We start from the raw sequence: 24,932 nt of genomic DNA, 5'->3' as shown, positions 1-24,932 counted from the left end.
TACTTTCTTATCAAACCTAACCTTACATTACTACTTTAAGAACATAATAAACACTGACGTTCATAGCTCTGTTAAAATATAAGCTTGTGCCATTTGGTATATTTACGAGATCAAAATGTATAAAATGCCGTAGTATTGTTCCAACTCAGTGCTAGAGAGAGATGCAGATTGTCTCCCCCCTGTGCTATTGAGGCACATACATTTTCATTTTTAACTGTCTTGAGAAATAGCAAAAATAAAAGTTGGGAACAGAAACCGTACGTTTTGTCATAAACAAAAGGAAGTTGACAGTGTGGGGTTTAGAAAGCGTCTTTGTAGAGTCAGAGCATTAAAGACCCTCAGCGGAGTTGAATGTTGAAGTAACAAAACCCTTCAACAATATATTATGTATATGAATTGCGGACTAAGTTTGGTTGCATTTAAATAAAGCCCTTGGAAATATTTTGTTTAAGGGCCTTTCACTAGTACAATGCATTTCTAGGGGTTATATTTAAATGCAACCAAAGTTGATACAGGTTGAGTATCCCTTAACTGGACATCCAAAAACCGGAATGACCGAAAACCGGACTTCCTGGTCCCTCAACTGCTTCTGATGTTTCTTCTCAGTTAAAAAAATAAAATACAGGGTACGCAGCATCGTAGGTGGAGACTGTAAGCCTGTTGTTAGTTAGTTTGTTGTTGCTGTTGTACTTGTTTAACAGCTGATACAGGTATTCTGGTGCGATAAGTTACACCTTTGCTTTCTGATGGTTCAGTGTGCGCAAAATGATTAAAATATTGTTTAAAATTACATTCAGGCTAGGTGTATAAAGTGTATATAAAACATAAATGAATATGAGTCCCATCCCCAAGATATCTCATTATATAAGTGCAAATATTCCAAAATACGGAAAGATCTAAAATATGGAACACTTCTGGTCCCAAGCATTCTGGATAAGGGTTACTCAACCTGTACACAGTTCGCATACTCTGTGTGTAGGGCAACACAGTCTATATACTCTGTGTGTAGCTCAGTGGTGGAGCATCTGCTTGGCATGCAGAAGGTCCCATGTTCAGTCCCCAGCATCTCCAGTTAAAGGGACTAGGCAAGTAGGTGATGTGAAAGACCTCAGCCTGAGACCCTGGAGAGCTGCCGCCAGTCTGAGTAGACAATACTGACTTTGATGGACCAAGGGTCTGATTCAGTATAAGGCAGCTTCATGTGTGTTCAACAGACATCCCTTTGTCTCCTTTCCTGCTGGTCCTTACAGTAACTGCAGTGATAAGCCTCCCACCACTTGCTGACCAAGAAATGGGCTAGGGACTAAGCATACCACCCTGTCTCCTTTGGCCAGCTGACCAGGGGTCACCTTTCTGCTACAAGCCCAGTTGGTGGTAGTGGGTAAGCTTTCCAGCCTCCAGGTGGGGCCTGGAGTTCTCCTGGAATGATAGCTGATCCGCAGACTACAGAGATGAGTTCCCTTGGAGGAAATCATAGACTCATAGAGTTGGGAGGGACCACCAGGGTCATCTAGTCCAACCCCCTGCACAATGCAGGAAATTCACAGCTACCTCCCCCCCCACATGCCCAGAAGATGGCCAAGATGCCCTCCCTCTCATCTGTTTAAGGTCATAGAATCAGCATTGCTGACAGATGGCCATATAGCCTCTTCTTAAAAACCTCCAGGGAAGGAGAGCTCACCACCACCTGGGGAACCCTGTTCCACTGAGGAACCACTCTGTTAGAAAATTCTTCCTAGTGTCTAGATGGAAACTCTTCTGATTTAATTTCAACCCGTTGGTTCTGGTCCGACCTTCTGGGGCAACAGAAAACAACTCGGCACCATCCTCTATATGACAGTCCTTCAGATACTTGAAGATGGTTATCATATCGCCTCTCAGTCTTCTCTTCAGGTTAAACATACCCAGCTCCTTCAACCTTTCCTCACAGGACTTGGTCTCCAGACCCCTCACCATCTTTTTTTCGCCAAATATAGCTTTGGAGGGCGGAACTAGATGCTGCCCCCAGATCTCTAGGAATTTCCCAAGCTGGAGTTGGCAACCCTGTGTAGCGGGAGGGTGGGAAAAGTTTGGTGCCGAAGGCATGCCCAATTACCATCCTGCTGTTTCCTCCTCCACCTGCCTGCATGTTTACAGGTAACACTCTTGGGAGGAAAGATGGGATAAAATGAACTAGAATTTAAAAACAAAGCAATTTGCTGCTGTTGGAATGCAGACCGCTGTGACACCCAGTCCCTTTCTCCTTCCTTTTGAGCCGCTCAGATCCAGGGGAGTCTCTTCCAGATAACGTTCCGCAGTATTCTGGCAGCTTCAAATATCTTGGTCAACACATGAATAAATTAACGCCGCATGTGAACCGCAGTGAAGCGTAAGCGTAACCACTTAGGACCGACTGTGCTTTAATAAGCTGTGAGGCTTGGCAGCGGCCGGGGAGAGGAAGAATGGGGGGGGGGGAAGGAAAGTGGTGGCATTTTGGTACCGACCATACAAGCCAACCTGATCGTTCTTTCTTCTCCCTCTCGTTGCCCCCCCCCCCGCTACTGTAAATCAAAGTGCAAAGTACAACCACTGTTCGTCTTTTGGCACTGCTCTGTCACGTGGCCACGGACTAGACAAGCCGGCCGCGGTCTCCTCGGATGACCCCTCTTTGCCGTAACTTTAGGAATGCTTCCCAAACAAGGTCACGCTGCCCCAGATTGCTTTCGTGTTTTTTTTAAAAAAAAAACAATTTCCATTGTAATTTTCCCGTCACTCCTTCAGCGCGAGTTGTCTCTGCCTTTGGAGTACATGATGGCAGGGATGGAAGCAAAATATTTCCCTCCATAGAGGTAGTGTGAACAAAGGCATTGTGAGTTATACAGCCAAGCTTAAATCTTTTTTTCCCCTCCCCTCCTGGAACTGCCTTTGCAAATCGCATCTGGCATGGATTCTGCAACCCTTTGGTTCCGAAGCTGTTCCTTCCTTTGTGGGGGTGGGCGAGAGGGGGGCACGGATATTTTAAACTTGTCTAATGTTTTGAAGGAGTCCAATGGGTCACTGTTTCTACATTTGTTTCTCTTGATTCCCTGAACTCCAGAACTCCACTGGTTGAGCTTTCTAATGCAAGTAGAAAGTTCTCTTTTCTCCTCTGTATTTTTCCCTGCTATCTCTCTCCTTTAGAAGAAGAGTTGGTTTTTATCTGCCAACTTTCTCTACCACTTAGGGAAGAATCAAACCGGCTTACAATTGCCTTTTCTTCCCCTCCCCACAACAGACACCCTGTGAGGTAGGTGGGGCTGAGAGAACTGTGACTAGCCCAAAGTCGCCCAGCTGGCTTCATGTGTAGGAGTGGGGAAACAAATCCAGTTCACCCGATTAGCGTCCGCCGCTCATGTGGAAGAGTGGGGAATCCAACCCGGTTCTCCAGATCAGAGTCCACCGCTCCAAACCCCCGCTCTTAACCACTACACCACACATAGGTTATATGAGGGCTGTGTATATGCTGAAAGTGGTACTGGATGCAGAATTCAGTATTTAAGGAATCTTGCCATTAAAATAACAAGAACCATGAAAAGCAAAATTCTAGCTTTGGAGGATGTGAAAAGCTTCAAAGTGGATGCCCCTCACCTGGTAAAATCTCTGCATCTGGAAGGAAATGAAGAAAACAGCCGAGCAGTAGATAAGAGTGGTCAGGAAAATGGATGGTGAGGTTTTTTTGTTTTTTAGCGCGCCTGCATTCTCATACTAGTGCTTCTTGAGGTCGCCTGGTAGTCTTTTCAAGATGGGCAGAAGGAAGTCCTTCGACATGCAGTGCGTAATTCTGTAACTAGGTCGCCGCAGGATGTGGCGACAACCACAACATAGGTGGCTTTTGCTTGGCATGCAGAAGGTCCCAGGTTCAAATCCCCAGCATCTCTTTAAAGGACTTGGCAGTAGGTGATGTGAAAGACCACTTCCTGAGACCCTGGAGGGCCACTGCCAGTCTGAGCAGACAGAGGAAGAGTAAGAGTTGGTTTTTATATGCTGACTTTCTCGACCTCTTAAGGAAGAATCAAACCGGCTTACAATCACCTTACCTTCCCCTCCCCACAACATACACCCTGTGAGGTAGGTGGGGCTGAGAGAGTTCAGCGAGAACTGTGACTAGCCCTATGTCACCCAGCTGGCTTCATGTGTAAAAGTGGGGAAACAAATCCAGTTCACCAGATTAGGAGGGGCTGTGGCTTATTGGTAGAGCATCTGCTTGGCATGCAGAAGGTCTCAGGTTCAAGCCCCGGCATCTCCAGTTAAAGAGACTAGGCAAGTAGATGATGTGAGACCCTCTACCTGAGACCCTGGAGAGCCGCTGCTGGTCGGAGTAGACAATACTGATTTTGATGGTGCAAGTATAAGGCAGCTTCATGTGTTCAAGCAGCACCCAATCTGCAACACCTTTTCACCAGAGGTGGCAGCTGAGTGTCTTGTTCTAAGCAGTGATCCCTTTTCCGAACTGCTTTTTGCTCTTTGGGGATGAGCAAGGCCTGGCTCCACACTATAGCTTTTCTGTCTTGCTAAACTCCATGGCGCAGAGTGGTAATCTGCAGTACTGCAGTCAAAAGCTCTGCTCACGACCTGAGTTCGATCCCGCCGGAATTCGGTTGCAGGTAGCTGGCTCAAGGTTGACTCACCCTTCCATCCTTCCGAGGTCGGTAAAATGAGTACCCAGTTTGCTGGGGGTAAAGTGTAGATGACTGGGGAAGGCAATGGTAAGCTACCCTGTAAACGTAGTCTGACTAGTAAACGTCGTGATGTGACGTCACCCCATGGCTCAGTAATGACCTGGTGCTTGCACAGGGGACTACCTTTACCTTTTAAAGCACCAAAGTAGACGTTTGGGTTTTTAAAGAGTTGGATCCAGGTTTTCTTTAGCAGCATGGGGAGTATTTGGGGGGAGGGAACAAATATGCCAGCATGTGACATTGCTTCCGGTGATAAACTGGAAGCGGAGTCATGACATCGAGGGTGATGCTCTAGGATTTGCCAAAATGTGTTCATGCACGTCGAGGTGGAAAATATGCGCTTTGCCCTCCTCACACACACCTATGTGCATTGCTCTCTTCACACACCTATTCTCTCCAGGATCAGAGGAGCATGCCTATTATATTAGGTGCTTGGGAACACAGGCAGGATGGTGCTGCTGCAGTCGTCTTGTTTGTGGGCTTCCTAGAGGCACCTGGTTGGCCGCTGTGTGAACAGAGTGCTGGACTTGATGGACCTTGGTCTCTGAACCAGTATGGCCTTTATGTTCTTAATACCAACAACGTTTGTGAGGGATGATGATACTCCCTCGATCGTACCAAAGTCGATTGAACAAGGCTAAGGAGCATGGCTACATCTTTTAGAAAATGGAATGAAGAAATCCTCATGCGCCTTCCAGTTTCACTCCTGAGGGGCTGACAAATTTTGTGTTCCAGAAGCCTGGCTTCCTTGGCAAGGGTTGGCAGTAGTGAGACGGGCAGGATCGATGGCTTAATGTCTTTATGCGCCCCCAGTACTCCTTGGTTTGACCGAGCAGTGGCCAGACCAGTGAAATCAGGCTGGCAGCTCTAGTAGGAATGGCGGTGTGATTTCACTCCTTATTTCAAACCCTACGAACAGTTTAGAAATAAGATGTATAATCTTTCCAGAAGTACTCCTGTGCTAGTGTGTATGTGTATTTTTCTTTAGGTATCCACGGAGAAAGTTTGCAATGTGGAATAGCAATTAAGTAGTTCGGGACATTTTAACTGCCCTGACCTGGATGGCTCGGGCTGGCCCGATCTCATCAGATCTCAGAAGCTGTGGGGTAGTTCCTGGTTAGTATTTGCACAGGAGACCCCCGAGTAGTGTATGTGTGTTTAGTGCAGGAAACGGTCTGCTTTTTCTTTGCTGTGTCTACTAACGTGGCTTTCTGTATTGAGGTTGTTTCTGTATTTCACGTGTTTCCTGACCACTTTGAACAGGCTGAAACCCCCATCCCAAGCCATGGCTTCATCTCCCCTGGTTTCTTTTGGATTCTTCATCCTGTTAATCTTTCCCCCCTCCTCTTGCTTTAAACAGACAGCAAGAAATTCGTGTTGCGCCTCCGAGTTTATAGCAGTTCATTTCTGTATCTTTTACTGCCTGGTTGAGTCAATTGACAGCCGTTTTCTTTTCCTTTTTCTTTCAGGAATAGCTGAAAAGGGGAACGAGGAAGGGGGGGAGGCCGTGTTCTGCGTGGCGGGGGCTGAACTTCTGGCATCGGCCACTTGCTCGAGAGACGTCCTGCCATGATGAATGAAGTCGCAATAGTGAAGGAAGGCTGGCTCCACAAACGAGGTAAGCGCCCATCTTTTTGCCGTCTTTAGCCGGTGGGACGTGGTCCATTTTTGGCCAAGTATCTCAGGAGGCTCCAACCAATTTTTATGCAAAGAACTTGTCAGTCAGACTTCTGCTTTCTCTCTTGATCGTATCCCTTGCATAATACGAGTCAGTCATCCACCAATCCTTTACTTATTCATCTATTTGTTCCTTTCTTCTCTCTTCCCCCTCCTTTTATAATTGATAAGTTCCATGAAACGGTGCCCTGGGCTTTTTCGAAAACACACAGTTTTCTACGAGAAGACGGTACAATGAAAACAATAATAAATTGTCACGTCAGAGCTTCAGTAACCCCGTAAAACGAAGACTGTAGTCATCTTTTTTTAAAGCACAAATGGTTTAATTTCTAAAGTTGTTCTTATAAATGCCACATGCATGTGGCAAGGGGATAGATGGGATTTTTGGAATGCACATGCTGACTCTTTCGTTTTAGAAGCTCTGTGGTTTTCCTTCAGCAAATTGGGGACATTTATAGGAACTGGCAGCCACAGAATGAATGGCAGGGTTTTTCTCACCTCGTGGTGCGATGTCTCTGTCAACAAAGTAGCTCTGAATGTGTCGCCCCAGGCCTGACTGATTTGTGAGAACAGGATCTGGGTGTGGGCTGGTAAGGGTTCCGGGTTAATCTGGAACAAAGATCTTTTGTTCCATTTTGTCTGCAAAAAGATGCAAAAGGGAACAGTCTGGTTACTGCCAGAACACCAGAGGGATTATAGCTAAGGATTTAGAATGGGTAGTCCAGGATTGGGTAGAGTAGAGTTGCATGGTTGCGAAGGAATACCATATTAGGCAAAGCTTTGCTATAACGCTGGATGGATCTTAAGCAGAAGACCACAATATAGTAGAAACGTGTAGGCTGAAGTGGGTGCAGGGCCCATGAAGATGCCTTAAACCGAATCAGACCATATGTCCATCAGGGTCAGTATCTTACCTACTCAGACTGGCAGCAGCTCCTTGGGATCTCAGGCTGAGGTCTTTCACGTCACCTACTGCCTGGTCCTTTTAACTGGAGATGCCGGGGTTTGAGCCTGGGACCTTCTGCATTCCAAGCAGAGGCTCTTCCACTTAGCCACAAGCCCTCTATGCTCTGTTGTTGGGCCTCCAGAGGAACTGGTTGGCCACTGTGTGAGACAGGAGGCTGGACTAGATGGACCACTGGTCTGATCCAGGCAGGGCCCTTCTGATGTTCTTATGAAGGCCTTGTCCTCTATGCCCTGTTCTTGGCCCTCTAGAGGAACTAGTTGGCCACTGTGTGAGACGGGGCTGGGCTAGATGGACCACTGGTCTGATCCAGGCAGGGCTCTTCTGATGTTCTTATGCAGGCCTCGGCCTCTATGCCCTCCAGAGGAACTGGTTGGCCACTGTGTGAGACAGGAGGGTGAGCTAGATGAACCACAGGTCTGTTCCAGCAGGGCTCTTCTTATGCTCTTATGAGGAGAGAAGAGTGAAGAGCTGATAGGACAGAAGGAATGTCAGGATACGACAGAGGAGAGGAGGAAAGCTTTGGAATGATGGCTGTAAGGCTAAAGCTGATGTTGAGAGTGATAAGGAACCAGTATTCAAGGAGAGAGGGATAGTGGCATTGCTGATGCTCATAAGTACCTGCTTCGGAATAAGAATTTATCAGTCTGGTAGTGCATGGATGAATAACAAATCAAGGGTTCTCCCCTTCCCCCCAATTTTTTTTTAAAGCTTGGAATGTAAATTGGATGCATGCTGAACAAGGGAGGACCTTTCATTGAATAGAAATTGCAGATTTTCTCTGCTTGTTGTTTTAAGTCTGGCACCTCCCCCCCCCCCGGCTCTGGATTCCTGTGAGATTAAAGCCCCACAGGGTGGGACATTTTTAGAGAACTGTGCAGTTTGAGCTTCTGGCCACAATGAGCACCTGAAGTCTTGGGTGCGAGGGAGCTGTGCAGTCCCTGAGGTTGTTTGGGGGAAGCTCCCAACCAGAATGAACTGTGTAATCTTTTGTATACTTTGGGTAAGCCCTCCTCCCCACACCCAGTAGGAGACCCAGTGTGGTATAGCGGCTAGAGTGTCAGACGAGAATCTGGGAGACCCAGGTTCAAATCCCTATCCTGCCATAGAAGCTTGCGGCGTGACCTTGGGCCAGTCACACACCCACTCAGCCTAATCTACCTCTTAAGGTTGTTGTGAAGATAAAATGAAGGGGAGGGGAATGACGGAAGTTGCTTTGGGTCGCAATTCGGGAGAAAGGCAGGGTATAAATGAAGTAAAAGAAAGTTTCAGAGGGTAGCAGTGTTGGTCTGCAGTAGATAAGCTGGATTCGAGTCCAGCAGCACCAATCTTGTTGGTCTCTAAGTTTCTACTGGACTCAAATTTGACCATAGTTATAGATCCCTTCTGTGCTCTTCTGCAAGAATGTATAACCCTCTCCTTTCTTGGTATTACTTTTACCTCATATTGAAGAATGAGCCCCGTGGCGCAGACTGGTAAGCTGCAGTACTTCAGTCCAAGCTCTGCTCACGACCTGAGTTCAATCCCGACGGAAGTTGGTTTCAGGTAGCCAGCTCAAGGTTGACTCAGCCTTCCATCCTTCCAAGGTTGGTGAAATGAGTACCCAGCTTGCTGGGGGTAAAGGGAAGATGACTGGGGTAGGCACTGGCAAACCACCCCATAAACATAGTCTGCCTAGTAAATGTCGGGATGTGACATCACCCCATGGGTCAGGAATGACCTAGTGCTTGCACAGGGGACCTTTACCTTTACCTATATTGAAGATAATTACTATAATTCTTCATGACGTCAGGTTTTCTCTGTGGCAAGTGAAGAGGGTGGCATGAAATGTCCTTTTTGTGGGGTTTAGTACCCCCCAAAAAACCCCAAAGAAAAACTGTTTTGGGGGGTTTAATACCCATCAGTTTTTCTTCCCAAAGCCTTCTAGAGTTCTGCCCTACTCCCGTCCTCAGTTTCATAAGCTCCAAGTCACCCAACAATAACATGTCTATACTGGGATTTGAACCCAGGTCTTTTCAATCCAAGTGCGGCAGTTTGTGCGCTGCCCCCACGCTGGTCTTTCTCCCTTTCTCAGCTAGCGTTGGAGACAGCACGTGATATATGTTACTCCGTTTCCGATCTTGGCAATGACAGTCTTGTAACATGATTCAAACCTGGTTAAAGCCTACATCTGGGATTGTGGTCTGGGGTTTTCTTTTGTTTGTATTTGTGTGTGCACGTGCATATATATGTATACATATATTTTTCTTTTTAATGGCAGCTTTCGGTGCACGACAATGGCTATGTAGAAATGTGCTCGAAATCGAAAAGATTGGCTTGACGGTGCATCTAGGTTTTAAGTACGGCCAACCGCAGGATGTTTCTAAACCAGACCTCTGATATTCTAAGCTTGTGAAACATGCTGAGGCTGTAATTACAGCAACGAAGGCTTGCAAAAAAGGGAGGATGACAGACTAAGAACTGTATTTTTGTTTAAAAAATGCTCTTATTTTTTAAGAAAATGAAACCATGGACCTGCCCTCTGGTTAAGATTCCCTTCCTCCTTTTCTGAATTTAATTTTTAGGTACAGGTGTGTAAAGGGGAACAGTTGTATTCCAGTATGAGTAAATGCTGTGGCTGAGTTTTATTCTTCTTTTTTCAGTCTACCCTTTCGGTCCATAGGCCACCTCTAGATTACACTGAGTAAGGGACTCCTTGGTCCATCTTTCTACAGGGCACTACAGTGGTTCGATCCATTTCTTCATCCAGTTATGGTTGTATTTAGATAGCCGGATAAACTCAGTACAATTCAGCTTCCAAAATGTTTTGGAACTGTTTCATTTAGAAGAAGGAGGAGAGTTGGGGGGTTACCACACTTTGTATTCCCAGCGATGTATTAAGAGTTTGAAAATGTTATAAAAAACATCGCTTTAAAAGAGTTTTTGGATACCACGGCTAATAAATGGTTGGAAGACGTCTTCACAGCTAAAGGGGCCAAAAAAGTGCAAACAGTATTTTTTATAACGTTTTCAAACTCTTAATCCATCGCTGGGAATACAAAGTGTGGTAACAGCCTTGGTTTTTATATGCCAGTTTTCTCTACCTTTTAAAGGAGAATCAAGACAGTTTACAATCTTTTTCCCTTCCTCTCCCCACAACAGACACCTTGTGAGGTAGGTGGGACAGAGAGTTCGGAGAGAACTGTGACTAGCCCAAGGTCAACCAGCTGGCTTGATGCATAGGAGTAGGGAAACCAACCCGGTTCACCAGATTAGAGGCTGCCGCTCATGTAGAGGAGCGGGGAATCAAACCTGGTTCTTCAGATTAGAGTCCACCGCTCTTAACTACTACTTGATTTATAATCTGCCTTTTTTTCTTGGACTCAAGGCAGACTAGAATTTTTAAAAGAATGCAAGAATAATGATGTAAAATCGTATAATTAACATTGTAATAAGGTTGGGTTACAAAATTAGGAACGAAGGCAACAGGAGCAGAATAAGATGTAAGAAGTGTAAAAACCGGATTAGAAAGAAGTGTGGTAAAAACAAGAACTGCATTAATAGATCACTGGGGTTAGTTTAACCGTTCCACTCCTAGAGTGTGTGTTTTAGTACTGCGTAGACAAGAATATGGAGTTCAAGGTAGAAATGTGTTTTACAAATTTACTTTATATCTCTTAACACCAAGGGCAGGGGTGTGTGAACAATATTCCCTAAGTGCCTGTTAGAATCAGGAGAATAATAATATATTTTTTATATAATATATATATAACAATATTTTTTTACTTTAAAATATGCAGCTGATATTCCTATTTGACTCTTAAGGCTGCTGATATTTGTAGTTGGGCATTCATTGTGTGTGTGTGTGTGTGTGTGTATACAAGTACATTTTAAACGTGACTTATGGTTTGGCTTCTTCAGTACCCATAGCCCTGATACCCACCACATTCATACAATCTTCCTTAAGTGCCTGTTAGAATGAAGAAGAAGAAGAAGTTGGTTTTATATGCCAACTTTCTGTACCACTTAAGGGAGACTCAAACCGGCTTACAATCACCTTCCCTTCCCCTCCCCATAACAGAATCAGGAGAATAATCACTTTTTAAATTTTAAAATACGCAGCCCACGTTATTGCATAGTATGCCTTTTTAAAAAAAATGTTGGGAATGCTTTTACTGGGTGTTAAACCTCTCTGTTGAGGTTTCAAACAAATATATCGAACTGTACCGAAATTGCATGTGGGGGCGGGGGAAGATGGTGTTTGTCTTTCTAAGTTATGGAACTCCAACGTAATTTTAGTGTTAAAATTACTCTGCTGTAATCACTCTAATAAGACTGCTGATATTCCTATTTGACTCTTAAGGCTGCTGATATTTGCAGTTGGGCATTCATTGTTTGTGTGTATACAAGTACATTTTAAACATGACTTATGGTTTGGCTTCTTCAGTATCCATAGCCCTGATATCCACCACATTCATGCAAAGTTTATGTAAAAAAAGCTGGAAGGAGGAAACTGCACCTAAATCCCACTGCAGGGTTTTCTTGCGGCCGCACGAAATTTCCACTGCGGCCCTTTCCCTCGCTGTAAAAGGAGAAATGAAATGAGACTCCTTCCTCTGTGTTCGTCTTAGTAGTTCCTGGCAAGCCCATGAGTCAGTCACTTAACGGAAGTGCCGCTTCCAGCACAGCAGATGTCGGTTTGTAGAAAAGGCTGGTCACATCCCCTGACCTCAAACATTTGGCTCGGGGATCTCATGAATGAACTCTTCAGCTCCGAACGGGGCGTCGAGTAGCCCTGTGACCCGCGTGGCAAAGGCCTGTGGCGTAGTCACATGAAGATGCAGGAGCAGTACTTACAGATCGCTTCCTCTATTTCTTCTGCAGAGCGCATGAAAGCACACAGCAGCAGCTGTAGCACATGGAAGGAAAGAACATTTTCAGGGACGAGCGGCATTCTTTTTTTAAAAAAAAATATTTTTTATTAAAAGTTTTCAAAAAATCATACATAACATTCTCAGTCATTCACATACATACAGTGTAAACCAGTGGTTGCCAAACTTTTCGGGCCACTGCCCCCTTGGCTCCACAAACTCAACCCCAGCTCCCCCTACCCTATCCAGCAGCACAGTTGAAGGGGCCCACCTCTAGCATCCCCATGCTGCCCCCTTGCCTCTTAGTGCCCCCCTAGGTAATCCCACCGCCCCCCAGGGGGTGGTACTGCCCACTTTGGGAACCAAGGGAGTTCGATTTGAATTAATCTTTCGTATCATACTGGACATTTATTTAATCAGTACTCTATCTAAATCCTTTATTTCCACTACTTTTCAGACTATTGAAGCAATACTTTATCTTGATACAGGGATGAGCAGCATTCTTGTGACTGCTAAGCACGAGTTGATTGGAGGCCATGGGGCATAATAATTGGTGTCGCATTCCTGTTACCAAATTTATCACAGAGGGGTGGTGTGACGGGGTGTATAGGTGTGAATTTCACTGGAAGGGATTGCTGGTTCCCGTATGAGCCTGCCCATCAGTTGAGATTTAGCTCAAAAGAGCCTATTCTGTATGGTGTTACCTTCAGAGATGAGGTGGGTGAGGCTTGGAGACAGAGACTTTCCAGTGGTGGCTCCTCAATTATGGAACTCTGTCCTCACAGCGATACATGCGGTGCAGAGCCCTGTTGATTTTTGGGTGCCCGGGGAAAACATTTTTTGTTTCCCCCAGGCTTTTTAGTTAATTGTTTTGTTCTTGCCCTCTGGTTGAACTTTATGCTATGGTCCTGGTGTTTTTTTTTTTTCAAATTCCATTTTCAATTTCTTTTAAAAGCCTTAATTACCCATTTTTTCTGTCACCAATTTTAAAATAATTCTTGTTCTCTGACCCACTGTATTGATTTTTTATGAGATGTCCCTCCCACCTCCCACGTTATGGCTTTCCACTGTATTTTATTATTTTAAGTGGTGTTTGGAAACTGCTGATGCAACTGATGGATATCATAAATAACTAAATGCATCAGTATCCTTTTTATCCTAATGTTATTTGTTCTAATGATGCCGCATTATAGGAATTCTGTGATATTGTCTGGAATCCAGGTTTGTAAATTACCTCTTGCCTGCCTGACTCAAGAAACGTGAATCCTCTACAGGTGACCAGGCAAAAAAGCTTTAAAAAAAAGATTATTGTGTTAGCACAGGGTTGACGAGGGTTGCCAATATCCAGGTGACACCTGCAGATATTCTGCTATTACAATTGACCTCCAGATGACCAATATCAGTTCCCCTGGAGAAAATGGCTCCTTTGGAGGATGGACTCTATGGCATTATACCCCACTGAAATCCCTCTAAGTCTGGTAACTGACATACCAGTCATCTTCCCTTTACCCCCAGCAAGCTGGTCACTCATTTTACCAACCTCAGAAGGATGAAAGGCTGAGTCAACCTTGAGCCAGCTATCTGAAACCGACTACTGTCAGGATTGAACTCAGGTCGTGAGCAGAGCTTTGACTTCAGTACTGCAGTTTACCACTCTGCCCCATGAGGCAGACGCGTCGACAACTGGGGAAGGCAATTGCAAACCACCCCGTAAACATAGTCTGCCTAGTAAACCTCATGATGTGACATCACCCCATGGGTCAGTAAGGACTCGGTGCTTGCTCAGGGGACTACCTTTACCTTTTAACTGGTAGCCCATGATAGCATAAAATCAGTAATTGACCTATTTCAATAGTGTAAGCCTGGCATTTCTCTGTTGAGAGATGCCAAATTACTGGGTTGTTTTTTTTTTTAGCCCTCCTATGGTGTATGTGGGTGGCAGTAGTGTGACATTGAGGCGAGGAAACTCACATTGATGTGGGCAGGATATGTTAAACCATGCACCGTCCTGTCCTTATAGTATGCAAAGAAGCTTTGACTATGCTCTTTCCCAAAACCAGGTTTAGGAAAGATCATAGCGAAGCAGGGGAAATCACAGGAAGTGGACTATTTGGGGATGACATTGTGTGGATTCTCAAAAGAATGGAAGAAGAAGAAAAGTTGGTTTTAATACCCTGATTTTCTCTACCTTTAAGGAGTCTCAAACCGGCTTAAGGAGTCTCAAAAGTTCCCTTCCTCTCCCCACCATAGACACTTTGTGAGGTAGGTGGGGCTGAGAGAGTTCAGAGAGAACTGTGACTGGCCCAAGGTCACGCAGCAGGCTTCATGTGGAGGAGTGAGGAAACCAACCCAGATTAGCCTCCGCCACTTATGTGGAGGAGCGGGGAATCAAACCCGCTTCTCCAGAGTAGAGTCCACCACTCCTAACCGCTACACCACCAGAGCAAAACCTGCATGGGGAAGCAGCCTCTATCCACCTTTTAGGGTTTCGAGTTGAATGCCGGCTCTTCCTGCTGAAGTGTTTGACGCTGAATATATCATTCTAATAATGGACGTGAGCGGGGAGGGACAGGCGTCGATGCCTACAGTTGACCTCATTCCCACCCTAATTTGGAATGTAGGTTAAGTCGGAAAAAAGTACTTTTAGTTTCTGAGCTTCTGACACTTTGTTCAGTCATAGTTGGAAAATGTACCCTTTGAGTCATTTGATCTTGCCTCTTCCCCTCCGCAGGATTATAGAGCTATCATACCCTTTTTAAAAATTAGGTGTCTATATAGCTAGTTTTGAGCCTTCTGTTCCTTGGTTGTGCCGTCCTTATGGTGCAGTTAGCCCTCCTGTCCTCTGCTCGAGCACCCCAGAAGGTTTCCTGTTGCTAATGTTGGGGCAGCGGTGTCCTCACCAACAGCGCCTTGGAGTGGGGGCGTTGAAGATAACGGCTGCCTTCGTTTGTTGGCTGCAACTGCCACCAACACCCTTGAATTTGCAGAGGGTTCTTCGCCATGTTCTGCAGTCTCTTTGGTTCAACTGAGAAATAGTTTAGGTTTATTCAGCATTACTGTGTCCCTCCCCCTGCGCCTTCAGACATCCGGTGGGTTATGTGATGCAGGAGGAGCCCAGTAGAGACATAGACAATTCCTTTTGGGGAGACTTTCCCACTCCTACTCATTGGATCGAGAACATGTGGACATATGAAGCCAGCATGGTGTAGTGGACTCTGATCTGGTGAACCGGGTTGGTTTCCCCACTCCTCCACATGAAGCCTGCCGGGTGACCTTGGGCTAGTCACAGTTCTCTCCGAACTCTCTGAGCCTCACCTACCTCAACCAGGTTTCTGTTGTGGGGAGAGGAAGGGAAGGAGATTGTAGCCCAGTTTGATTCTCCTTAAAAGGTAGTGAAAGTCAGCATATAAAAACCAACTCTTCTTCTACTCAGATTGGCAGTGGCTCTCCAGGATCTCCAGTAGAGGTCTTTCACATAACCTATTACCTGGTCCCTTTTTAACTATGATCCTATGATCCAGTGTCACAGTTCTGCAGGGATTTAACTGTAGTTTCCCCCCACCCACCCCAATGCACATTCAGCCATTACATTTAGTAAGCAAATGCAACATGACTTTTGGGAGGGGGGGAAGAGACGACATAATGCCATCATAATGGGCTTTTGTGACACTAGAAAAAGAGTACTGTGCCAAAGTTATGGTAAGAATTTTTTGTAGGTTTTCTGGCTGCTGGAACAGTTCCTTCCTCTGTTACAAGTTTTTCCAGCGTTAAAACACACAAGAGTAGAATAGCTTGTTTTTCTTTTCTTTTCTTTTCATAATAAAGAAAGTCTCCCAAACAACCGACAATGCAAACATTCATTTCTGAAATGAAACCAGCCATTCACGTGACGCTGCCCGGTTGAACATAAACACGCTGTCCGCCTTGTGGAATAATTCGTTGGACTTCCTGCACAATTAAACGGGAGAGCCTGCGTAAGCGTGGTCCCTGGGCACGCTGGCTGGGGGCCCACGCTTGAATGCCTCCTTTCGCTCAAGCTACCTTGAGCCGCTAGCCTGTTTTAAATAAGCCCCATAAGAAGAGCCCTCATAGAGCAGACCAGTGGTCCATCTGGTCGGACATCCTGTTACCCCCCCCCCCCCCCCCGTGGCCAGCCGGCTACCCTGGAGGCCCACCAAATAGGGCACAGAAGAAGAAGAATTGGTTTTTATGTGCCGACTTTCTCTACTACTTGTGAAGAGCCCTGTGGTGCAGAGTGGTAAGCTGCAATACTGCAGTCCAAACTGCTCACGACCTGAGTTCGATCCCGACGGAAGTCGGTTTCAGGTAGCCGGCTCAAGGTTGACTCAGCCTTCCGTTCTTCCAAGGTCGGTAAAATGAGTACCCAGCTTGCTGGGGGTAAAGGGAAGATGACTGGGGAAGGCACTGGCAAACCACCCCGCAAACCAAGTCTGCCTAGTAAATGTTGGGATGTGACGTCACCCCATGGGTCAGGAATGACCCGGTGCTTTGCGCAGGGAACCTTTTCCTTTTTCTCTACAACTTAAGAAAGAGTCAAACCAGCTTACAATCATCCTCCTTTCCCCTTCCCACAACAGACACCCTGTGAGGTAGGCGGGGCTGAGAGAGCTGTAAGAGAGCTGTGAATAGCTCAAGGTCACTCAGTTGGCTTCACGTGGAGAAGTGGGGAAACCAACCCTGTTTACTGGCTTAGTGTCCGCTGCTCATGTGAAGGAGTGGGGGGATCAAACCTGGTTCTCCAAGTTAGAGTCCACCGCTCCAAACCACGGCTGTTAATCACTACACCATGCTGGCTTTCCTAGGTGTTATTGCCCAGCACTGGTATTCAGAGTTTTGCTGCTTCTGAATACGGAGGTTCCTTTCAGTCACCATGGCTAATAGCCATTGATGGACTTCTCCTCTGTAAAGGTAAAGGTGCAAACATCGGGTCATTACTAACCCACGGGGTGACAGCACATCCCGATGTTTTCTAGGCAGACTGTGTTTGTGGGGTGGTTTGCCACTGCCTCCCCCAGTTGTCTACACTTTACCCCCAGCAAGCTGGCCGCTCATTTCACCGACCTCTGAAGGACGGAAGGGTGAGTCAACCTTGAGCCGGCTACCTGAAACCGACTCCCGTCGGGATCGAACTCAGGTCGTGAGCAGAGGTTGGACTGCAGTACTGCGGCTTACCACTCTGTGCCACGGGGCTCTAAGCCCCTTTTAAAGCTGCCTATTGCTGGTGGCCATCACTGTGTCCCAGGTGTGGCTGATTCTGGAACCAGCAGTTCTGACAGGCAAAGGAAGTCATTGTGTTGATAACTATGGCCTGTCTTCTCCCCTCCTCCTCCATGGAGCTAGGTTCAATGCATATATAATGTTTTTTCTTCGACACTGGATCCTCAAGACGGCCCTAGCCTACCTCCCAGCATGAGAAGCGGTGACTGATCCAAGGTAATCCCAGTTGAACGTCCAGGATAAGCAAGGATTTATACCTGTTTCTTTCCATTTCACCAGTAGGGCTACTTCCTATACACCTCCACAGGTCTCATGTATTCCTGACTGTGGCCTTGCTTCTTCTGCTTTATCATCTTCAACCAGCTCATGGTCTCCAGTTCTCTCGGCAGCAGGGGAGAACAGGGCCCGTAAACTAAGGTGACTTGAGTCATGGTGATTGAACATTTAGCTCCATGCCTTGTAGAAGAAGTTGATTTTTATATGCCATCTTTCTCTGCCACTTAAAGAAGAATCAAACGACTTACAATCACCTTCCCCTCCCCACAACGGACACCGTGTGAGGGAGGTGGGGCTGAGAGAGCTCTAAGAGACTAGCCCAAGGTCGCCCAGCTGGCTTCATGTATAGGAGTGGGGAAACCAACCCGGTTCACCCGATTAGCGTCTGCCACTCATGCGGAGGAGTGGGGAATCGAACCCTGTTCTCCAGACCAGAGTCCACTGCTCCAAACCACTGCTCTTACACACTCCACTGCTCTTAACCTCTACATCTACTCTCACTGGCAGTGCCTCTCCAGAGTTTTCAGGCCAACGCAGTGTGGTGTTTGGAGTGCCACACCTAGGAGTCCTGCGTTCAAATCCTGACTCTTCTGTGAAACTCTGGGTGGGCCAGTCATTCTCTTTCTGGTTGTGAGGATAAAGTGGGGAGGGAAGAACCGCTTCAGCCGCCCTGAGGGCCTCAAAGAGGGCTGGGATGAAAAATTTAATGGATGGGCAGAACTGAGACTTCGCCCCAGAGGATTGAGAGCCTTTTAACCAGAGGTGCCAAAGATTGAACCCGGGGCTTTCTTTATGCAGAGCGGGCGCTCTGCCGCTGAGCCGCAGCCCCTCCCTGAAACCCTGCCTGAAATTTCCTCCCTGCCCACCTACGTGGGGGTCCTCCTCATTCTCCTCCATGTACTACATCCCAAACACACTTTTCGGTCAAGAGGTTGGAGTCACTTTTCATAGCCACGCTGTTCTGCAAACCTGCTCGTTTTCACATGGTAAAACTGTCTTCTATAAAAGCCTTACCCCGTGAAATTTATTGCCGTATTAAACTGGGGTTGAGATATCTGTGGATGTCTCTCTCTCCCCCTCAGGGTGCCCTGCCTGGGACTGGATGTGTGGGAAACGTTGGCTCCCGTGCGATGTGTTATCATTTGTTCTTTACCTACTGCGGTTGCTTTTGGAGCGTGGGATTCGGGTCCCTTGGGCTGAAACGTTCCCGGGAAAGCTACCTTGCCGATACCGCCCTCTGTCGTTGCAACCCGTGGGGGAAGAAAAAAATGTGGCCGAACAGAAGAGGAAACAGCTCGATTGGGCAATTGTGGATACTTCTGTCCTTCTACAGCAGTGGTTCCCAACCTTTTTTTGGCCAGGGACCACTAGGACTTTTTTGTTCGGAGCAGGGACCCCAAGGTTCAAAATAAAAATTCAGAGAATTTGAAAATAAACTTTAATCATAACTGTTAGTTAAACATTAAACTTAGAATAATATTTGAATATATGTTTTTATAATAGAGAACTTTTAATCGAAAATATTAATTTATTATGGGTTTATAACTTTGTTTCGTGGACCTTAATTTAGTTCTCGCGGACCCCTGGGGGTCCACGGACCCCCGGTTGGGAACCAGTGTTCTACAGCAAAGTCTCAGTAAGGCACCCCCCCCCCAGAAGCCAGGCATTTTCTAGGGACTCTGGGATGCCCCAACAAATAGGAAGTGAGAAGGAGCCACGAGGAGGGAACAAAATAGTGTGATTCAGAAGGAAAGAAGACGGGCCCCCAAAATTATCAGAGTGGAAGGAGTGGTGGTTCGGAGCGGTGGATTCTGATCGGGAGAACTGGGTTCGATTCCCCACTCCTCCACATGAGCGGCGGAGGCTAATCTGGTGAACTAGGTTGGTTTCCCCACTCCTGCACATGAAGCCAGCTGGGTGACCCTGGGCTAGTCACAGCTCTCTCAGCCTCACCTACCTCACAGGGTGTCCGTAGTGGGGAGGGTAAGGGAAGGTGATTGTAAGCCGGTTTGATTCTTCCTTAAGTGGTGGAGAAAGTTGGCATATAAAAACCAACTCTTCTTCTTCTTCTTAATGGCCAAGCTCACCAATCAAGTAACCATGAAACCTTTTGATTTATTTCAAGAGAGATGGAAGCTGTTTTACCAATATTATTGATTTTACTATCTTTATCTTAAAATTATATTAGATACTAGAGCTTATAGAAATATATAGTAATATATACAATAAGTCATATTCCAAATCGTATTGTAAATACCCACTTGCTTAGGTAGGTCGCATTGTGTTATTATGTTCAGTATAATCTAATTTGGGTATCGAGTTTGTGTATTAAGAGAAGAAATTAAGACATAAAGAGAAAAAAAGATTGGAGAAGAAACATTGAAAATATCTGATTACTATTTTTAATAAGGTAGTTTTTATTGAGTCTACTATAATATGTTTTGGGTGCCATGGAAGAAAAAGAAAAGAATGTATTGTGTATTATTTTTTCAAATTTTCTTCCGCTTCTCTATTTGTAATATTTAAAAATTTAAAAAACAATTAAAAAAAGAAGACAGGGGCACTATACATATATACATATGTGTGCGTGTGTGTTTTCATGAGACACTAACCCCACTGTAAGGCGCACATATAAAGTGACTCTTGTTTAGCGGCATTCCTGATTGCTGTGAAAGCAAACGTTGGTTGAATCTTGTGCTTCATTCCCTTCCCGTGTTGCGTTTCACCCAAGCTGTTGGCTCGCCGTTCTTTTCCTGCCGAAACTTAGCGCCAAGTGTTGCAACATTGTTGGCCCTTTGGAATTGTGAACGGTGGACAGGGCTGTTTATTTTATACACACGCGCGCACATAGATACGCAAACACTGCTTTCTCTTCAGCATAGCACTCAAGGGGGTTTGCATATTAAAAGCAATTATTTCCGTTCAGACTTTTTTCTATCTAATGCACAGGATGTGTGAGTGAATGCATGCATGCGCGTACGCTTTCCTGGATTAAAGCTGGACGCACACTGAGATCTACCATTCTACATATTTTCCAATCAGCTTCCGGAGTTCTTTGCAACTGCCGGATAGTCCAAGTCACTTAGCACCCCACCATCCTCTTTCCTCAGTTAGTGAAGTCCCAAGGATGGGGTTGTGCTTTCTGCACAATAGTAATGCTTCTGGGATTTCTCGGGGTAATGTCACCGCTCAGACATGGGTGGGAAAGGAGGAATTGGGTCTGGACAGTGTCTCCTACTTCGGGGGCAGTGGATACTTTGCAATAGCGGTTTAATTTTTGAAAACTGTCTTTCACCCTTCTAGCACATTAATGCTGGAATGCCCTCTGGGTCCCACCCCCAAGATATCTCATTATGTATCTGCAAAAATTCCAAACCATTCCAATTCACGGAAAGATCCGAAATATGGACCGCTTCTGGTCTCAAGCAGTCCGGATAAGGGATACTCAATCTGTATTTGGTTAATAAACTGACCGTTTTGTTCGCTGTGACTGGGGCCTTTGCTCCTCATACGTGGCTGTACAGTGGGGCACGCCCTGACCGAAGAGGGATTTGCCCTGGGAGGGGCGAGAAGGGTACTGTGGCCCCTCTCCAGTTCAGCCCCAGAACCAGGGTGGTGGCAGCCAGTTACGGCCCATACCCAGTCTGTGGGGCAGAAGGGCATAAGAGAGAAGGGGCAGTATGTGCCGGGGCTGGAGGGCTACCTGGAAGAGCCCACAACAAAAAACCCTCGGGCCCCATTCCGTCTCGTGACAGGAGGCATAAGGGAGCTTCTAAATGGAGCCCGATGATCGTGACTGTGTGCACTGGAGTCGCCACACTGACCAGGGGTAGTGACTTTTCTCTCTCTCTTTGCCAACGTGCACGACTGGAAAAGCCGGGCGCACTCACGTGATCGCCCTTTGTGTATCTCAGCCTGGAGAGAGGTCTGTTTAGTACCCAGGCTAGTCAGGGTGTGACCAGGGAAGGACCATGCAGTGCCGGAGACTTTTTTTTTTTTTAAATTTCCATGCTCGGTTTTAAAAGTAGAATGACCCACAGTGGGACTCAGTGGTTTAGAAGCACACGGTTGCCCTTGAGCGTCTGTAGAGATCTCTTACAGCACTGAGCTCTCCGCTGCCATTTCCTGCCTAATTTTTTTGTGGTTAGGATAGACGCGAGGGCGGGGAGGACCCATGTGGAATTCATGGCTCCCAGCGTGGAAGGCTTTAAGAGGGGAGTGGACATGTTCATGGAGGACAGGGGTATTCATGGCTACTAGTAAAAATGGATACTAGTCATGATGCATACCTGTTGTCTCCAGGATCAGAGGAACATGCTTATTATATTAGGTGCTTTGGAATACAGGCAGGATAGTACTGCTGCAGTAGTCCTGTTTGTGGGCTTCCTATAAAATACTATAAAGAATAACATTGCAGATGCCATTCAGAATTCAAGTCCAATGTGCATGATTGAAAATTGTAGATAGAATTGTAGATGAAGGTCACAGGCTGAAGACAAGCTGAAGACGACACCCCGGTATTCAGTCGTTTTGCTTAACTTCCTCAATTCCAACTGTATCCTTAAAATACAATCAGGCAATACATAATATATTCATAAATTATAAACATAAGATAACTGTACACAACTAAATAATAATGGATCTTACCACTAGAACGGAGATGTGTATGCATGAAACATCTTCCCTGGAATTCACAGTGTAAATTAACAGCTTTAGAGATGCATTTACCAGTAGAGACAGGAAAGAGACTTTTATTCACTGGCGTAGAAGGTCCTTAATGAGACCTAATTAAAGATACATTCCTACCTCTTGCAAAAAACACTACCCATTGTGAGAAAACTTCACCTGTTAGTTAACTACCTGTTGGTGACCTAGCAAGCATGTGTAGTCTTAAATAAACTTCAAAAATTGTGCCCTAACTAAAACCTAGTCTAGAATCAAGGATGTGTATAAAATCCCAATCCCTTCCTATAATTAATAGGCTCAGGATTAGAAAAATAAGCCGTAGGTGAGACTAAGTTTCTAGATTTTTCAGGTTCTAGAAAAAATTGTGATTTTCCAAGATCTGTCTGGCGTTCAGTATCTTCCAGCCTTTGCTTCGAGTAACTTGATTCTCGGTCTATGCCCATAGCTAACAGGGTAGGCGGAGAAAGGCCCAAGCAGGCCATTGTATTCAGGACCATCTTTAGCCATGTTGACTGGAATTTATCTTGTAGAACCGAGGGTAGTAGACCTTGAGGGCTGAAGTTTAGTTTAAGCCATAGAATCCCTTTAACTGGAGACCCCCGGGATTGAACCTGGGACCTCTGCATGCCAAGCAGATGCTCTACCACTGAGCCACAGCCCCTCCCCAATCACAATGCCTCCCATTGTTCCCACAGTGCCCCACAATGTCCCATATTGTCCCACAATGCCGGCCCATAGGCCTTAACTTTGACACCCTTGTTTTAAATTGTAATCACAATGACTCCTGCAGACTCTGCTCTATAGCACATCTGCTGTCGCTGCTGCGTGAGCAGGTGCTTAGCTGATTGAAGAACCACAGGTTGGTTGCCTGGCTAAGGTCAAGCTGGCCATTTTCAGTTCCCTCCCCATCAACAGATTCTTAACTAGTGCTAGACATTCTGGAGCAGGGCTTCCGCTTCTTCTCTCTCCCTCCCCCCAGTCTCTTACTTACCCTGTCTTGATCAGGCTTCAGGCGCATGTGTTTCTCCCTATGGAAATAAAGAACACCTATAATTGGCTTTTTCTGTGTCTTCTATAAGGTTTGCATCTCCATTAAAAGGGAAAGGTAGTCCCCTGTGCAAGCACCGGGTCATTACTGACCCATGGGGTGACATCACATCCCAACGTTCACTAGGCAGACTATGTTTACGGGGTGGTTTGCCATTGCCTCCCCCACTCGTCGACACTTTACCCTCAGCAAGCTGGGCGCTCATTTCACTGACCTTGGAAGGATGGAAGGCTGAGTCAACTTTGAGCCGTCTACCTGCGTCCGACTTCTGTCGGGATTGAACTCCGGTTGTGAGCAGAGCTTTTGACTGCAGTACTGCCGCTTACCACTCTGCGCCATGGGGCTCCCGTATCTCCAGTACTTGGCGCTACATTTTATGGTACACATGGCTTGGCCTGACCAAGTGTCATTTATGTCATATCCATCCCTCCTAACAAATGAGTTTGACATCCCTGATTTAAAAGGATCAGACTGCCATTGGGAGAAAGAGTGGGAGTAGTTGGGATCCGAGGAAAGGAAGGGGTGGAAGCTGCAGGAGTTTGGGGTGGGGGAACAGACCAGGGAAGGCAATCACAGAAGAGATTTTTAAAAATGTCTTGCGCTGGGACGGAGTACAGGCGATGCCCATGGATTCCCAGATCCTGTTGGAGAAAGGAGAGGTGATTAGAAGCAAGTGAAAAATGTTCTGTTTCGGAGAGAAAGAGGACAAAAACACTTTTTAATTGTAATATTTTTAAACTCTATTTTGGAGAGGACCATTTTCACAATAATTCTGTTTTCCCATTCCCCTGAGTATTGAAAGCTACTCATACATCTGAATTCTTCTGATACTGTTTTGAGTGCAATAGGAAGCGGTGAGTTGTTTGCAGTTGTGTTTTCTGAATGCTTACACCCTAAGTATTGAAAGCTACTCATACATCTGGAGAGTGGCTGGAGAAATCTTCTGATACTGTTTTGAGTGCAATAGGAAGCGGTAAGTTGTTTGCAGTTGTGTTTTCTGAATGCTTACTCCGAGACACAGAGTGAGTTGCTGTCCGAAGTGGGTGGGTGAGGGGTTTATAGATGAGTTTTAATTTCTTGCAGAATTTGGAAATGGAGTTGCAATGGCTTTTTAGGAAGATCTCTCTCTCTCTCTCTCTCTCTCTCTCTCTCTCTCTCTCTCTCTCTCTCTCTCTCTCTCTCTCTCTCTCTCTCTCTCTCTCTCTCTCCTCTCTCTCTCTCTCCTCTCTCTCTCTCCTCTCTCTCCTCTCTCTCCCCCCCCCCACGGAGGGGTGGGGAAGGTCTTTCTGGATCCTCCTGGAGTGTCCCAACACCTTAATCCTTGATCTCACTCCGGGGTTTCTTTGTACGTTTCGATGGAGATGCCAGCTGGGTAACCAGGTTCATTTATTTTATCAAAACAGAAAAGAAGCCAGCCTTTGAATTGTCCAGAAGGGGAGTAGGCATTAAAATGTTACTCTCCCCCCACCCCACAAAGATCTTCAGGCCATCATATA

At 46.0% G+C, this 24,932-nt stretch overlaps 1 protein-coding gene across 1 annotated transcript in view; it reads left to right on the top strand.

Annotated features, from left to right (window-relative positions):
* The first annotated feature begins 6,182 nt into the window (after positions 1 to 6,182).
* Positions 6,183 to 24,932, top strand: part of AKT1 (AKT serine/threonine kinase 1) — a 101,060-nt gene continuing 82,310 nt past the window's right edge. Inside the window, exon 1 of the mRNA XM_056851461.1 lies at positions 6,183 to 6,315. Coding sequence (XP_056707439.1) covers positions 6,267 to 6,315 — 49 coding nt within the window. The 5' untranslated portion in view covers positions 6,183 to 6,266. The remainder of the gene's footprint in view (positions 6,316 to 24,932) is intronic.

Source organism: Euleptes europaea, chromosome 6 (genome assembly GCF_029931775.1).
Source record: "Euleptes europaea isolate rEulEur1 chromosome 6, rEulEur1.hap1, whole genome shotgun sequence".
NCBI lineage: Eukaryota > Metazoa > Chordata > Lepidosauria > Squamata > Sphaerodactylidae > Euleptes > Euleptes europaea.
Note: the sequence above shows the minus strand (reverse complement) of the source record. Positions and strands in the feature narration are given on the sequence as shown.